General features: G+C 38.1%; 4 protein-coding genes across 4 annotated transcripts; 2 read left to right on the top strand and 2 right to left on the bottom strand.

The window, feature by feature from the left end:
- Positions 1-233: 233 nt before the first annotated feature.
- LOC145890116 (transient receptor potential cation channel subfamily M member 2-like) lies at positions 234-8241 on the top strand. Its single transcript, XM_082981155.1, has 19 exons — positions 234-339; positions 404-453; positions 2627-2807; positions 2987-3090; positions 4196-4258; positions 4312-4444; positions 4502-4560; positions 4620-4758; positions 5068-5226; positions 5392-5531; positions 5640-5788; positions 5898-6000; positions 6058-6240; positions 6353-6520; positions 6628-6817; positions 6898-7016; positions 7757-7900; positions 7980-8157; positions 8219-8241. The coding sequence occupies exons 1-19, from the start codon at positions 279-281 to the stop codon at positions 8239-8241; spliced, it is 2346 nt and encodes a 781-aa protein (XP_082837281.1). The 5' UTR covers positions 234-278.
- On the top strand, positions 8165-10641 carry LOC145889787 (transient receptor potential cation channel subfamily M member 2-like). The gene is made up of 6 exons (XM_082980818.1): positions 8165-8261; positions 8534-8714; positions 8919-9072; positions 9140-9294; positions 9422-9545; positions 9833-10641. The coding sequence occupies exons 1-6, from the start codon at positions 8244-8246 to the stop codon at positions 9918-9920; spliced, it is 720 nt and encodes a 239-aa protein (XP_082836944.1). The 5' UTR covers positions 8165-8243; the 3' UTR covers positions 9921-10641.
- Positions 10642-11038: 397 nt separating this feature from the next.
- LOC145888610 (uridine phosphorylase 1-like) lies at positions 11039-14949 on the bottom strand. Its single transcript, XM_082979399.1, has 9 exons — positions 14855-14949; positions 14118-14786; positions 13440-13569; positions 13180-13298; positions 12952-13024; positions 12824-12894; positions 11915-12050; positions 11497-11646; positions 11039-11284 (listed from the first exon to the last, which is right to left on the bottom strand). The coding sequence occupies exons 2-9, from the start codon at positions 14241-14243 to the stop codon at positions 11145-11147; spliced, it is 945 nt and encodes a 314-aa protein (XP_082835525.1). The 5' UTR covers positions 14244-14786; positions 14855-14949; the 3' UTR covers positions 11039-11144.
- Positions 14863-17273, bottom strand: LOC145888611 (uridine phosphorylase 1-like). The gene is made up of 8 exons (XM_082979401.1): positions 17068-17273; positions 16732-16843; positions 16464-16582; positions 16324-16396; positions 16184-16254; positions 15651-15786; positions 15428-15577; positions 14863-15242 (listed from the first exon to the last, which is right to left on the bottom strand). Exons 1-8 carry the CDS (start codon positions 17191-17193, stop codon positions 15115-15117), a joined length of 915 nt encoding a protein of 304 aa, XP_082835527.1. The 5' UTR covers positions 17194-17273; the 3' UTR covers positions 14863-15114.
- Between the last annotated feature and the right edge of the window lie 567 nt (positions 17274-17840).

The following is a 17840-nucleotide window of genomic DNA, read 5'->3' as shown; positions in this document are numbered from 1 at the left end:
TGCATCGTTTTGGAAAAAATATTTGTCAGGCCAGACTGATTTAAAGAAAACCTTTGTTGCAAATGTTATCGAGGCATGGGCATTATCCAATCGCCAATGTTGCGCGTTCCTAAAAATTTGTCAACGAAAATTATCGGTGCAGTTTGCAACAAAAAACAAAACCAGGCGAATGCTCTGTGATAAATAACTTTGCTCTGAAACTTATGTTAAAAATAGAACGTTACGTTTTCAGACAAAAACTATTTTCCGTTCTGTAGTATTAGAATCTTGTTGCTACCATGTCGAAGAAAAAGAAAAGTCAAAGGAAACTACTTCCTGTCTGTTTAACCGATACAGATGGTAAATAAGTTTCTGTGTTGAAACAAAGGCATGTTAACCAGCGAAACAATAATATTTTTGTCAGGACTTGTACACGGAGGAATCCAATTTGCCGGAAGTACAAAGAAGGCACAGGTTTGTTAGACTGCCCCGAGATAACAAATAACTTTGTAAATAGTTGCGTACATGTGGCTGGATTTGCCACCGAAATACTTTTTGGTCGCAAGTTTAAACAAAAAATTAAGCGGTTTTGAAATTTTTGTGTTTTCGTTTGTAATCACACCAGCACTGAAAGTTTGATTTTTTTTTAGTCGCCTGCATAGTCCCTATGGCTAACAGAGACTCAGTAACGGATTAGTACAAAATATTATAAATAAACCTGAGTCGATACTGTTGGTTAACTGCGTTGTTTTGTTGTTTTTTAGCGATACTTACGATGCTTGCAAACCCAGGCGAAATATACATGTCGTAGAAACTTTTATTATTTATAATATTTTGCACACCAGCACTGAATACAAAACTAAAAACAGTATGATCATCTGATGTACATCGAAGGCTATTATTATCAACAAGTTTCGCAGGTCTTCAGTTTCGTTCACCTTTTTGACCCAATAACAGCCGAGTGCCAGTTTGCCGAAAAGCAAGCGAATTAAAAGGTTTTTTTGCGATATCACGTGACCACGCAGGGTAAGGGTCGCATTAGTAAGGGTCGCATACATGGGTAAGGGTCGCATTAGTGACAGAAACCAAAAGTAGAAACGAAATTAAAGATAAACTTGCCAACGTACCGACACGAAAAAACGAATTTTACAAGACTTGCTGTCTCGTTAGTGGGGAAAAAAAGCAATTTTAAACGTGTTCCTTAAATTCCCTATGTAAACGTGACTTTAAAACGTTCTGCAAGGGATATAAACATTTACGAAATTTTTTCAACTTAGTCGTATGCACTAACAAAAAACATATCAGATAAGCTTTAGAGCCCGTCTGCTCAGTTTCGACACGATCAAGACTTATTCGTCGCAGTAAAAACGCACACAACAGCCATGTTGATGCCAGACGCGCTAGCCGCTTTTGTTGCCTGAGTGTAAGTTTTCGGTTTTGGTTCTTGCTACTTGTATTCTTCGACAATTTTTGCTTTGCCTGCACGTAAAATTCATATGTACAAGGTTATGGCGATATCGCGTGACCTCGCAGAAACATGGCTGATGGTCGCATTAGTGACAGAAACAAAAAGTAGAAAAGAAATTAAAGATAAAGTCACCAACGTACTGACACCAAAATTGGAAATTTTACAAGACTTTCTGGTTCGGGGCGGAAAGCGACTCGTTGCTGTGTTGCGTTGTACAATAAGTTCTAAGTTGTGACTTAGTATGCTCCGTGCAAAGAAAAAGGTAATCAATCTACCTCATGATCAGACGAAAACAATCTACTCTTATACATTACGCTAAAATTCCTCAATTGTTTAGAAAATCACGACTCTCGTGATGTGTCTATCAATCCAAGTGCCAATTAAAAGCAGCTTCGAGTTGATGATATTTTCCAAACAGATAATCAGATTAGGGACTTGGACCTTGGTGCACTTTTACTGGCTGCCGAACACGTCCATACCTGTCATATTAGTTTAAGCATAGATAAAAACCTTAAAGCTCTCAGATATTGAAACTGCTAATTCCTTGTCGTTTCGTCTTTCAAAAAGCTTTAGATATACAAAAATTGGGAAGATGCTTATTGAATTTGTCCGTAGCTTACAAAGCCCTACATGGCGTAACTAAAATTGAAGTGTCTTTAATCCCCAAACCAAAACATACTTGGAACACTTGATGGGCAACGAATTGCATCGCGCAACTTGCAAACGGAAAGTTGTATCATAGACAATCCAAGACCATCACAATCTGCTCTGCCTGACTTCCATTAGGTTTTCGTCTGCGAAACGTATATGCCATCGCTCGTTGCACGGCACCTTCGCCTTCAATCTCTAAATATTGCGGTCTCAATGATGATCGTGTGTGTTCCATGCCACTTCATGATTATAATTCAGCCGTAGGAAACCCTACACGAGTTAGCAAGCAATCGGACAGCGACTATGCGATTTAGGTACACACAAGCACGAACATGCAGTTTTTACATAATTCTAAAAAAATCAGCCTTGCTTGTTGATTTAGCCAACCAACAAAATTAGCAATGGGGGATGACATACGGTTTAGCTCTTTTGTATATAGCGTATCTTTACTTGATGTCTGGATTCTTCATCACTTTTTCTCATCCAAAATTCTTTTACTTTTATTGATTATTTTTCTTGGTTTAACAGTTCATCAAAGTTTCGCAATCGACAGAAATGTCTCAGGTCCTTGGGCATATTCAAGAAAAATGGAATCTAGAAACACCCAAAATAATTTTGTCTGTCACTGACAGCACCAAAGACTTTGATACAAGAAAAGACCTGGCAAAAATCTTCAATAAGGGCCTTCTTGGCGTTGCAGTAACAACAGGTAAATGTCATTTTTTTAGTTATTCATTACCTGTCGTGGTGTACAGTTTGTCCTGTACTAGTATACTTTCAGTAGGTTACATGTTACGAATATTCTTATCATGCCAAACTTGAACCAAGTTTCTTTTGCCAAAACGCTAATAGAGGCAGGATTTGTTCAAGCTACGTGTTATTACATAGGTGCATGGATTGTGACTGGTGGAAAAAACATTGGTTATTTAAAAGATTTTGGGAGAGCAGTTAAAGTATATGCTGATGCAGAGGGTAAACTTGAAGTTAATAAGGTAATTTTCAGGTGGTCAGCTGTGTTAAATTATTGCAATTATGCTAGTTTGTTTTAAGTTAACACACAAATTGCTGAATTTATGTTTTCGTTTATGCTGTCATGTAACTTTGGGCCAATGGCTTGGTACACATTTTGCGTTTGCCATATTTTGCAAATTTCGGCATTATACGATTGCCACAACGTTGTGTTATTTCTTACATATTATTCATGGTTCCGACTTCGCGTCAACAATGGGTCTGTCGTCACAATGTTGCAGGTAAAGATTGGCGGAAATGACATTGGTTTAGATAGAGTTATTTACTAAAACGCCTGTAGCAAAGCCCTAATTTCTTTGTGGGACAAATTTTACGTTTAGGCGAAGCAGAAATTGTCATCGAATGTAAGTACCTAGCACCAAAAACGAAAATTTTGTTTAGGCGAAGAAAATCGTCCGGAATTAACCCCAACTAGCGCATCTGGCTGCAACATTGCATTTATGTGCGCATTTACTGTCTCGTTAGTGGGGAAAAAAGGAATTATAAACCTGCTCTCCAAATTCCCGTGACTTTAGATAGTTCTGCAAGATATTTTAAAATTTACAAAATTCTTAACTTAGTTGTAGGCACTAACAAAAAACATATCAGATAAGCTTTAGTGTCCGTCTGCCGTTAGTATCGAACAAGACTTACCCGCCGCGGTAAAAACGCACACAACAGCCAAGTTGCTGCCAGGCGCGCTAGCTACTTTTGTTTGCCTAAGCGTAAGTTTTCGGTTTCGGTTCTTGGTATTTATGTTCTTCGGCCATTTTTTCTTTACCTCCACGTAAAATTTTTTCCACAAAGGATTTTGAAGCTGCGCTTCACGCGTTTTTGTAAAAAATTCTATCTAAACCAATGCATTTTTAGACAACTTTTACCTGCAGCATTGTGACGCCAGACCTATTGTTGACGCGAAGTGAATGGACCCACAATATGACTGGGGTGTGTCCAAATAAAATTAAGATAGAATAGATATTGGGCCTTTGTTTAATACCAACCATAGGTCCTTTCCTGTTTTTATATTTGTCACCAATTTATACTCACTTCAATTTCATACCTTAAAGTACTTAAATGTGCACAAAACAGGTTATAAAACTCGGAATTGCTCCCTGGGAAATTGTTGGTGATTCAAAACAGACGAAAACCAAGGTAAATAAGATAAATTTTTTGAAAGATTGTTTCTGCTGATGTTTTATTGTCAGGATTATACAAGAATATTTTACACGGGTAAGGATTTAGAGAGTACCCATTCTCACTATATTCTGGTTGATGATAGTAATGGTGGTGATGTTCGCAAAACAATATCGTTTAGAACCAATTTGGAAACGTTTTTTGGTAAAGTATGTTTTGCCTATTAATCCACCCTATTAATTAGACAGTTTACAATTTTAGTCAAAGAAAAGCAGGTCACAAGGTGTGTACTTGTTCAAAGTGGTCTGGAATCTATAAAGGTATTTACGCATGTTGTTTTCACCATTATGTATACCACCAGCAAAATTTGTGTTTGTAGTTTGTCTTGGATGCACTGAGAGCAGACACACCTGTTATGATCATGGGCGGATCTGGATTCTGGGCAAACATACTGACAACACTTTGCATTGACACCAACATTAAAGTGGACAAAGAAGTTGTGGAGAATCTTTTGCAGGGTTAATTTATTTGTTTGAATACTTTTATCGATGATGTCAACAAAGTCATGTTTTTAACATATTTAGTTGTTACTTAATTGGTACGAAACGGCATTCCAGGTGGTACGCGAGCACCTTTACGTAATTAGGGGATATAGTTCGAATTTAAAAAATCGTAAGTGATCTCAAAATGTTTGTTACTTCATCCCCTAGGTTACTTTGAAATACTCGATTAGGCGTTGAAATTGTTTCAATGCCAAGTGATACGCAACCACAAAAAGGTTGGGAATCACTGACTTACAGTGACAAAGCTTGTTTTTGAATTGACAGACAATCATATGGAGGGTATAAACAAAAACGACCTCCCCCAATTGACAACTATGGCTATAGAATGTGTTGAAAAGAAAAACCTAATCTCTGTCTTCCAGCACGATCAATGGAACAGTGAAAAAAACTTGGATGTCGACATACTACTCTCAATATTGAAGGGTACGAACAAACAATATTTTACAAACACCACGTGGAAAGCGTACGTTTTGTAACAAAAGGGAATGGAGAAACCAAACGCAAATATAGTTACCCTTGAAATAAATTCTCCCAAAATAATGTATCTTTATTAGTGATGCTTATGTTGCTTTTATGTCATCCACAAAGCTGTCGACGGACCAAAACAGAAATTAGAACGCACCCTTGAATGGAACAGAAGTGACATAGCAAGTAACCATGTTCTTGACGGCGAAAGTGAATTAGCAAACGAATATTTGGTTGATATTCTAGTTCAAGCTCTTAAACAGGTGAACTTTCTATTGTTTTTCTCAACACAAACAAACTTTCAAAATTGAGGTGTTTCTTGCTGATAGTTTTTGCTTGAAAACCCTAGAGATAGCAACTTCGTTTTTCAGGATAATTCAACGTTTGTCGGAGTTCTTCTTTGTTATGGCGTGGGTCTACAAAACAACTTTACCCAAAAACATTTACTGGAATTGTACGAATGTGATTACGATATATACCTTCGCTGTGAAGCACAGTCAGCGGAAGCATTTCAGGAAATGTACAATTACATATTAAAGTAGTTAACAAGGCAAAACTTTTTTTTGGCGAAGCACATACAATGAAACTCTTGAAAATAACAACTGTAAATTTACAGCATTTTTTAACAGATGTTTGAAGGAGTGCTATTCAGACCCATATGAAGTGGGTGACCCATGTCAACATGAACAACAGGCTCAGTTCAGAATCACCCAACATGTTGAAATTCGCACAGTAGGCCTACCTGGTTTATTCAATCACAGTATGGCATACTTAACATCACTTTAACAGAGTTTCGGACAGGACTTGCACCCAAGAGATCCACTGAAGGAAGTATTTCAATGGGCTGTGCTATTTAATAGAAGGGATCTGGCCCGGGTTATTTGGAAGTCAATGGGTGATCGACTCTCCGCATCAATTGCAGCTTTCTTCATGCTTAAACAGCTGTCGAAGCTTAAGTCTGCTAAGAACATGGTAAGATGTACCAGAAAGTTTAAAAAACGTTTTTTTGTTGTTGGCCTAATACAACCACTTTTTGTTGAACTTAAACAGTCGCCTTACCTTCTTTTTGTTCAATACTTTGCAGCGTGATAGTATAAAGGAGCATGCTATGGAATACGCAACAATCTCGTGTAACATCCTCACACAATGTATGAATGACGACCTGGTAAAAACAAACTATCTTCTGACCAGAAGTCATCCACAATGGGGTTGCCTAAGTTGTATTGAAATGGCCGTGAAATCCCACAACAAAGTGAGTACTTTTGCTTGACTTCAGTGATTGTCTTTCGACAAACATTACGCTATTACACTAGTCCGTTCGACTTGCGGTTTTGATAACGAACTAAATATTGTATTCAGAAAGTTGTAGCTCATGATATTGTACAAAATCATATAAAGAGCATTTGGAGGAAGGGATTGTCATTCAACGACGTGGCATTGACCTTTGACAACTTCTCAGAATACCTTTTTGTCTTTTATACGGCTCTTTTGGTGTTTCCTTTGTACTGGATAGACTTGGTTTCCTATGATCAAACAGAAAAAACTCAAGGTAAACAGGAAAGAAATGAAGGTTTTTTATTTGTGGTATCGAAAGGATACAAAAATATTATTCGTTTTTTTTTCGACTAGAAGTAGAAACTGGACTAAAACAAAATACTGTAAGGGTTCCAAGATCATTTTGCAGCAAGCTTACAGCTTTTTATCAAGTGCCAGTCACCAAGTATGTGGTCAGGGTCTTCTTTTACCTGGTAAGTGCATACCGTTTATTTATCAAGATTAAGTTTAGCCAATTTTCTGTAAACATTTGTCATTTTGTATTTTGTTGTTTGCCAAATTTTCGAAGATGTATCAGTTTTCATGTTTCAAATAGCGTGTACCTTAGGCCTTTATCTGCGCATGCCTCTTTACTAATTTATGCTAATTATTTTCGGTCATGTACCTAAATTTATTTGGCCGAATCAGCAATTTGGACGAAGATTCGGTTTCGGCAGAACAATTTGTTTTGATTCGGCCGAAACCGAAATTTTTCGCTCAAAAAAAGTTCTGAAATACCAACAATAGCGTGTGGCCTTATGGATAATTTTCAATACTTTTAAAGATGATAATGTAGCGGGTGCAAAACTTTTTTGTTTTTTTTAATTTGAGTCAATCATTAACTATTATCGTTTTGCCCACGCCCTGTACAAGATTGGTAATACAACTTGAAAACTACCAACGATAGCCAAGACAACCTTAAACCCAAAGAACTACGATAACATTTTAACAACTATACCGTTGTAGAAGGTCTGTTTGTTTTGCAGTAAAACTCTTCTATTAAGTGCATAGCGTAAAACTGTCGAATATTCAGTTTCGGTCAGAAACGAATTTGGACGATTCGATACATTACTATTATTAAACTCTTTGCTTTTCTCGAATTGCAAACCTAAGCTAACCTATCGAACCGCACTGGCATTGCTAATATTGATGACGTTTCTGTTGTTTCACTTAGCTATTCCTCATGCTGTTCAGCTACATCCTACTGTTCGACTTCAGACCTGCAATATTGTTCGACAAGGGCAATATAAATTTCTCAATACCAGTGTTGGTTTTGCTCTTTTGGGCAAGTACACTTTTTGTGGATGACAAATATATGGTTCGTTGTTCAGCTATTAAATACATTACATTGCCCAAAGTTTGTGTATATGAGGGTGATTGCTATTTGTGTCTTGTAGGAATATAAGTTTCTGACATCAACGAAAGAAAAAACTATTACGGAAAAAATTATGTTCGCTTTTTCTTTTCTATTGAAACACTGGATCTTCGCCGCAAGCGTCTTTGGTTTTTATATGCTGATAGCGGGCACAGCAATTTCACTACTTTACCATCCAATGTATTATCTGTATGAACGTTGTTTGTTTTCGTGCTCTTTCATTCTTTATTCCTCTCAACTTTTGCGGTCACTTGCCGTCAGTCGGAGGATCGGCCCAAAAGTGACAATGATTGGAAAGATGCTGGTAAGATTTTTTATATTTGCTTGCTTGATTGTTATGTTTTAGTATTTCGTCATTGACATATAAGGCTTTAGTTCGTTTGTAAACGGTCGTGGCTCGTTTCACTCTAGCAGTTAATTTGAAAGTCATTGCTCTTTAGCTGGCAAGATCGTCGTAACTCACACCAAAGCCGCACTGATGGAACCCAGCAACAGCGGCCAAGTCTGCAGTTCACTACGAAACACTATTGGTTTTAATGCTTATACATAATTTAAAAGACCCTTATTCATTTAAAGGCTGATCTCTGGTTCTTCGTGTACATTGCGGCAATTATCGTGCTCACGTACGGCGTTGTCAGCCAAGGGTTTCTTTATCCAAATGAAACAGATTTTTACTCAGCCATTACCGGTACCTTCTACAAGCCGTACTGGCATATCTTCGGCGAACTTTTTCTTGACGAAATCAACTACAAACCAAGTAAATTTTGCTTCAGGAAATTGTTTCCCTAAATGAATTTGCACAATTTTGGAAATTCATAGGCCGGTTCAAGTCAAGTAATTACCGCAAATTTAGTGTGCATGCGCACCCACAAATAAGTTTGCGTAGTACAAAAGGGATTCTTGCCTAAAATCAACCAAAATAAAAATAAGAGAAACAAAACTTTTGTAAATATTGTACCAGTGACATCCGACTTCAAGTGTTCGAACAACCAGACCGACATAAATAATGGTTTCAGGCGTTGTCCTCAAGAGCAACAATTTGCGGCCATATTTTTGGCCCTTTACTTGTTGTTAGCCGCTGTTCTTCTTCTTAACCTTCTCATAGCTATGTTCAGGTATATTTGATTTTCTTTAACTATCCTTCAATTTAAACAATTTGATCAGTTTCTTTTGATTTTCCAGCTACACTTTTGAACGTGTGCATGAAGAGTCTGAGAACCTTTGGAAATTTCAGCGATACAAATTGATCGAAGAGTATTGTATACGATCGTCTTTTCCACCACCTCTCAGTATGATTGGCTGGTTGATTGGCTGGACCCACCCTGAAAATAATAATGGTAATCTTTTTTATATTTCCGAACAAATTTCATTTTAAATCCTTTTTCAAATGTGAAAAAGTGAAAATATGTTGGAATAGCATTGACAATGTGTATGTCTTAAAATTCTATCCGCCCCTGTTTTTAGATCGTATCGACGATAACGAACACTTCTCCGAGTTCGAACGTTACAACATTGACACATATTTGTTCAATGAAAGAAAGAAACTGTCTGGTGCCGAGCAAACCCAACTACAGGAAATAAATCAGAAGTCGGTGACTGTGAACAACATGTTTCAATATATTTTAGTTTTGCACGCTTTTTTTGCTGAATTATGGTTAGTTTGGCCTATTATTAAAACCTGCCATAACACCAACTTAGTCAAACCCTGTATAGCTAGGTTTCGATTAAAAAAAACGCGGTAGTATCTTGCCTTGTTTTGTAATGAGAATAACCAAAGCAATGCTACCTGAAGTGGGCCTTGCATTTGCATGTACATAACAAAGGTTTCTCATTTTATCGAAACGATAAGTTGTTTACCTAATTGTTTTGCTACAGATTAGATAGCCTGTACAGCTCCATAAAGAGTATCGCTGAACAAATCGATTCCAAAGCATGTGCGGGAAAGAAGAAGATTGCTGCTTAGATAAAACGAAAATTGGCCTTTGTGGGTGACATTCAAGACTTCTTTGAGTAACTAAAAAGAACAGCATAATTCATAACTTTTGTTTAATTTCAAAATTTTATAATAAGATTCTTTCCTTAAAGTTCTTGAGGAACAGTACGCACGTCACTTTTCACAACAATTTCTGTGCAATTAAACAATGATGTTTTGTTGTGACTTAAATATGTAGTCAAGTGTTGTAAATTTCCACTGTGTATTATAGTTTTGTCGTGTCCTTACGCAGTGCCATAAAATTAATCAGTCATTTCCTGAAATGCTTCACATATTTAAACCATGCGCACATGACTTCTTTGTGTTGTTATTTATTCTGGTATTTGCATAATGCTTATTTAGTATTGTACGATGACAGTGTTGTAAAGTACTCGTAATAATTGCACTTAAGCAAGTGTTTCTGATTTTTTTTTTATCAGTTGAAGTCCAAAAACATTTTTCGCGCGCCTTCGCTTCTTTTTTGGGGTTCCTTATCACGTGGTTGAGCCAACGTTGACGTATTTTTTTGTGATATATGACCCACAGATTTTGCATGCTGCGTGGCTCGTCGGGATGTTTGTGCATCGGTCAGTTAGAATAGTTTGATATTAGTATACTTTGCATTGTAAATATGCAGTTTTATTGAGTGCTTGCTTGCCATGTATTTGGAGATACTTTTCTGCGTAAGAATCATTTTTTTCATTGAATGCCTAACCAGACTTTTTTTGTTTCTTCTATACGGTGGCAATCCATGTGAATAAACTGATGATCATTAAAATGTAGTTCATTATGTTGTGAAGGCACTCAGAAAACTATGCACACCTAACATTGGGACAGTACACAAACTGCCTCAAAAGCAAGCGAAAAACAACCTTACATGAGCAATAAAATAATTCAAATTTTCTAAACGCGCACTCCGAACCCATCGTACGTGTGGGAGTACAGCAGTTGTCGAAGTGTCGATAAAAAAGGAGAGTGATCTCTGTATGTTGCAAATAAAGCTTATAATATTCTTAGTTCCGTTCGACACTATAAAAGCACTATGCCCTTGCCTGGGGCATTTCGGAGATGATACAAAAAGATTATTTCTACCAAATTTTATTCGGCGATATTCAGGGTCATAGGATTCAGAGAATTTTACCAAATAGAAAATAGCATATGGCAAACACAATTACATTTTGCCAAATTCCTAATCTATAGACAAATGTTTTTTTTTCATTTTTTGGACAAGTGTTTCTTGACTAAATGAACCACCATTCGTTGGGGTTGCAGTTCCCAATTCGTCAGTAGCTGGTGGTCTCCGGTTACGTCATCATGCAAAAGACGGTTTAGTACTGCCACACATGCAACCGCACCTGTGCAAATATCTTTCGTCAGAACACCAATTGCAATCAGTCTTTTCTATGAAACAGCATGCCCCCATGTACAACTATTAATTACTTGGAGAAAAAACATTATACCAGTATTTTTAGGGCAACAAATTTCCATAAAGTTTTTTTTCGCAGTTTTTTACAGCTGTTACTTTGCACATACAAACACAGATGCAAAACACTTCAGAAAGTCTCACATTCGACGTGCACACGATTACACAGAGCTGCGAAACACGTCGATTCCATCTCAATGTTTTTTATTCCAAACTGATCGTGGGCTTTTTTCAGGAAAGAGAATTTTTCCTCTTTGGTGAAGCTGCACAAAGCTCCATCGAGACGACCTTGTTCTAATTTCATTGATATAATCATAAATTCAAGTGGATCAATGCTTATAATTTACTACAATGCTCAAATAGGTTCGGGAGAATTGTAACAACTCGGGTTAAAACAGTAATTTCAGTTCAATGTTTAGTTCATTTGGGTTGCGTTACTGTGTATGCTAAAAAACAGCTACAAAAACTGATGTCATAGTCGTTACAAAATTACTGCATCATTATGGTTAATGCCACAATATCAGCTTGGATACATAGCCTAAGTGCCTCAGGATTACCATACCTTCAAAAAAATCATTAGTCCCAAGTGTGTTTCCACTAATCGCCTTGATCCCAAGCTCCTGAGCATGCGTGAGTAGTTCAGCTGATAAAGTTGGATCCGTGTGGCTGTCGTACTTTGTTTCCTTTCCGCAAGCCACCTAAATAAACATTTTACACATTATAAACATGGAAAAAGCTTTATATTTCGTTCTTCAACTATTTTCGCTTCGCATTTTCCACGTATTTTGACACAAAGTGACACAATAGTATTATATGACGCAACAAAGGCAAATAGAACTAAAGTAACAATGCTTCTTTGTTGACGCAGTAATATTACTTGCAGTGGCATGATTGGCAGGATCGCCCCACTGCGCAGGTCCTTGCTTGGCAATCGCAGCTAACGTATCGCGATCATGAGGTTTTCAGGCTTGGCAGCCCAGGCAATGCAGCCTAGCTGGATCAGCCTCTTTTTCCTGACAAGTCGGAGCGAGATTTGAAAAATCAAATGTTTGAACCCACGACCCTGGGCTAACCAGGCCCAACGCTTTACCAACTGAGCTACAGGAGCTCAGTGGTTTCACGGGGTATTTTGTGGCCAAACCACTGAGCTCCTGTAGCTCAGGGTCGTGAGTACAAACCTCACCGGGAGCTTGATTTTTCAAATCTCGCTCCGGCTTGTCAGGAAAAAGTGGCTGATCCAACTATACCGCATTGCCTGGGCTGCCAAGCCCGAAAACCTCATGATGCTTTATGTTGATTAAGTTTTTCTCGGTATAAGCTAGCTAGAGTGGAAGGCATAAGAAATGATTTGTGAAATCACTATCTGAGGCGCAGAAGGGCTCTTTTAGCAGCAAATCTTAGTAAGTTGTCCACTTTTGAAATTATTTAAACACTTGCCCGTGTTTAAAGTCGATTAGAAATGTATTTTTACCTGCTTAAAACAGCTTTCCAGCATACCGTTGTACGATTGTTTTGTGACAACAACAGTTCCTGCGTCCAGTCCTAGAAAATGATCGATTTTAATAGTTGCCGTTGCATTGGGACGTGCAAACAACTAACCAAGGCCCCCGCATGTACCAAGTCTCAAAAACTTCACTTCTTTGCAACCAGAAAAATGAATTAATTTAAACAGCTGAAAAAATAAAGGTATTGTCTGAAATATAAGTGTTTTGCTTTGATATTATTATTGGCAGTTTATCACTAATAATATCACTCATCAAGTTACATTTTGTTGTGCAATACCAATGTATGATTTCATAAATTGATATTTCTACACAGCATATGTACTTCATGCAAAAGAACTGAAATGGAGGCCATTCCAATTCCATGGCTTGCAGATATGACAGGACCCACTTTAAACATGGAATATCTTCCAGCAGATGCTGATATGTTTTTGAGTCTGTGAACTGACAAATGTATCAATTGTTATTAGTTTTGTTTAGGATTTTGAAAGTTGCGAGGGAGCACAGTGTATTGGGGCATACCGGGTAGGCAATACCATACTAACGGTTAGTTGGGGTCAGTTTTGCAATTGCAGAGTTCTTTACCGTGTTGGTGACAGTTTTCCGTCTCGGTACCTTCTGCTTCAAGTTCCGAATTTGGGGGTTTTCCCAACTCGTCATACATCAGTTCGGCAAAGCTTCGCATTCTTTCTTTTTTGCCGCCCATACAGACAAACTGAAACATGCAGAAGCTTGGCAATTTATCAACATACAACAGCGGTTAGAATTGAAAAATAGATGATTCGGTTTGTATCAATGCTTTAAAGCGTGCATTTTTGTGTATAAAAAAGTATCTGGTTCGCTGACATTAACGAAACAGAATCCACGTGTAAGCAGTGCAACAATTTTTCAATGACGACACATTTTGGTGACATGCCTAATATAAGGGAGCAACACAATCTTCAAAGAGTTTGGTAGCAAATTGTCCAACTGCAGTAATGCAAAAATACATTGAATCTTTGTATCACAACGTTACTGAAAGATACGAATCACAGAGACTTCTCGAAGGGTTGAAGACGAAATGTTAGCTTTTATTGCGTCGTACCAATGCTCCACTGTGCATAAAATTTATCGCAAGATCCTTTTACTTAAGTGCAACAACGCGGCGAGGAGCAAATCTGCATACACGCATCGAAATGAAGCAAGCGCGATGTGAGGAAATTAACTTACTTTTTGTTGGCTATCAGTAGGCTATACTGCACTACAATGGTTTTTTTAACCTACCTTAACATCACCAAACCGCTTTTCAAGGTCGTCCGTGGTTGATATTCCAATGTGATACATGTGATCGTTCGGCGTCAAATACGGATTTTCCAGTTGAAATTGACCAGAAGATGAGGGGCTAGCCATGGTTTAGTCTATATGCTTGCTTGCCTATCCAACTGCTTACTTCATAAACAATACAAACGATAGTACGTTTACCTCACTACTAGCACGCTACCTTACTATTCAACCGTAAGGGTTAAACAGTCAAGCATACTTAGGTATGACAATTGTCCAGGCTGTCACCTTAAGTCATTCGAGTCCACGTAATATAACGTAGCTCCTGCTAAACGAGAGCGGCCACAACCGTATCATAGGTGACGTGTTTCCTGTTTGTTGTTTCTGCTGCATCATACTCTCAGTCACTAACAGCACTAAGGCTGTGCGTGCCATTTTACGTGCGTTGATCATTGACGAAAAGCCGGTTTTGTGTACAGAGCACTTTGCCTTCCGTCTTCGAGACTATTCATCACGGTCCACTGACTACGAAAATTGGGATCCAAGATAATAACGTCCAAGTGTTTGAGGGACCTACAAAAGGCGGTCAAGCTTGTGTTGGGCTTAACATTGAACGCCATTTCTCACTGCAATTCCTTGCCTGCTGGCAGCAGTTAAGTATGTCAAGTTTCGCTGCAATGGAGGGTTGACTTGGGTTTTATGATTTATTCGGTGATAGTAAATTGCTATGGGTCGTGTACGGCGTAAAGTTGGCACCCAAAATGTAAGAACAAAATACAGCAAAGCGAATATTGCACGACACACCAAATTCATAAATCATGTCATTTGACAACTGCCGAACATAATTTAACAATATTAATAAAGTTGAAAATACTTTAAAAGCCTTTTGATATACTAACCAGATAAATTTGGTTATACAACTGATTGAGACCGGTTTGACACATGGCGGATAGTGTGGTAACCTACAATGGAGTAAAATCTTCTGATTGGGTAAGGTTTCTCAGTTATTTTTAATGAACTCGACCAGCAACCTTTGCGGCTCCAATTCCCACTGTGCCAACAACTTCATGTCGCTGCTGACGTCATCGCGAATCAGTCTGTTTACCAACGCAACGCATACGATTCCACCTAAGAGATTATTTTTGGTTCAAAAACAGGAATACGCAGACAAACTTATACACTTCAGTGTATGTGGTTTAGTGGTTAGACAAACGTTCGAAGATTTTCTTAAAAAGTGCAAACTCTTTTTAATGTTCTACAAAATAAAACAAATAAAAGAAAAAGAAAATAAACAAGCTCGTGAATTTACTTACATTTTACTTTTGCTCGACCGCACATTCCAGTGAAGCAGGTGCTTTCCATTTCCATATTTTTCACGCCATACTCGTCGTGCGCCTTTCGGAGAAATGCGTTCTTCTCTTCGGGGGTGTAACTGCACAGAGCACCGTCCAAGCGAGCTTGCTCTGCACACACATAAGCGGAAGCAATCATTTAAACACATTCCCGGCAATTCCAGGTTGTGGAAACTAATTTTACCTTCAAAGAAGTCGTTGGACCCGAGCGTATTTCCTTTCAAGGCTTTGACGTTCGCCCCTTTAGCGCACTGCAAAAGTTTTTCAGCCAACTCAACATCGGTAGTGGCATCGTATTTAATCAGCTTGCCACAGGCGACCTATACGAATATAACAAAAGCACAACGTATTTTATGTTGGTTATGATCTGTTTCGATTACTAAGCAGACTAGTCTGCGTTACACAAAAAAGGTTCCAATACGTTTATGTTAGTCGTCTGTGAAGTGCCCTAATCCCTCCGAATAAAATTTGATATTTTTAATTTGTTTGCTCCAATGGCCGTCAAAGAAAGAAAATCAAACACTGCCGTACCACCAGGTAAACGACCGAAACCCGTTATATGTGCTTGTTAACCAGCCACGTGTTACATATTCTTAACTGGCATTGTTGTAAAAGCATTTCTGTTGCGATACAGGTTTGTAATAACAATCCACAACATAGCTAACTGATGGAGCGGAACATACCAGAACAGACAAAGTTTCACACACTTAAACTCACCTGACTGAAATTATTCTCAAGCAAACCGTTGTACGATTTTTCAGTAATAACGACTGTACCGGGGTCCAGACCTTAAAATGGTCAACAACATTAACTGGATGCGTTGATATCGTAAACTAGGGTGTACATATTCAACATACCAAGTCCGCCGGATGTTCCAAGCCTCAGAAATGTAACATTACTGCACCCGGCATGGTGGATTAATTTTAGAATCTGTAAAGTGCATTTCAAATAATTTCTAGGTTTATTAAATGTATTACTATTGGAAATCATGGCCAACCTCGTGAAGCACTACTGAGAGCGAAGCCATTCCGATTCCGTGGTTAACGGATATGACTTTTCCAACTTTAAACATCGTGTAGCGTCCCCCAGCGGCGGATATATCCTTTAGGTGAAAACCTGCGTATTTAATTTAAAAGATAATATTTTTTATTTAAAAACGTATGTGCTGCTAATGCAAATCATATTAACCAGCATCCACAACGATCGATCGGAAGAACAACACAAAGACATAAAGTGATTACACTGCACTTTTTGAACACACTCACCGTTCGAGCTCTTTTCCGTTTCAAGTTCAGAGTTTTTGGGTTGACCGAGTTCATCGTACAATAATTCTGCAAAGTTTCGCATCCTTCTCCCTTTACCGCCCATCACCACGTACTAATCAATGTAACAGATGCTTAGTTTTTTTTGTTATCACATCTCTGACCAGTTTTGTTAAGGTTAGTAACTATAAGAGGATACCCAATGTTTTAAACAGAGACACTACATCATATAAATGTTATCCTTTCAAAGTTGCAATACATGTTTCTTGCCTTAAGGCTGCTGATAGTAGAGACGATCCGAATTGAGTCCAATGACGTTTTTTAACGGTAGAAACTTACTTTTACATCCTGAAATCGTTGCACCAAGTTGTCAGCTGTGGTCAAAGCAATGTGGTACAAGTAGTCTTGCTCAGGAAGGTGAGGATTTTCCAGACTAAACTTTTCACACCCACTGCTGGTCGACATTCTGCACTTTCAACAGTTTTTGATCTGACAGAACCCAAGTATGCGCTTAGTTTTCAACACACGTTAATTTCAGCAGTTTTAAGCTTGAAGTGGAATTTAAGACAAAACAAAAGTGATCCTTATTGCAGTGTCCGATTGCCGATATTGGCTTATTGCAGTCAACGCTTAGACTCCCAAAATACACTATGTTTGAGGTACTACTGTTCTTTCACACTTTTTCCAAACCCATTAACAATCCATTACCATCTTCGCAAAAGTGCTTTCCTTTGCTAACATTATTATAAAAGCGATATAACTATACAAGTCCTGCTGCTCGCAACTCACAAAAAGACTATACGTGTACGTTGCATTGATTTTCACCAATGAAACCAGCAAGCAATACTGTTCATGCTTTGTTTTGCAAATGCTATATATACGTGTGTTACATATACTGCACGCTGGTTACACAGTGAAAGAAATGCACAGGTTCAACAAAATGAACCGAAACGTATCACCACGTAACTCAGTAAGTAGCGCAAATTTGGTTGTCGAGTATGTAGTAACAGGCGTTTATATGTACAAATCGTAACTGTTGTTCTGTCATGTCACGCGTGCGCTCCCCAACTGCAAACGACACTTAAGGGTGCCATAACCAACACGTTTGCGTC

The sequence above is a fragment of the Ascidia mentula genome, chromosome 2 (assembly GCF_947561715.1).
Source record: "Ascidia mentula chromosome 2, kaAscMent1.1, whole genome shotgun sequence".
In the NCBI taxonomy this organism is placed as follows: domain Eukaryota; kingdom Metazoa; phylum Chordata; class Ascidiacea; order Phlebobranchia; family Ascidiidae; genus Ascidia; species Ascidia mentula.
The sequence above is the reverse complement of the archived record's forward strand: the minus strand, read 5'-3'. Positions and strand labels throughout refer to the sequence as shown.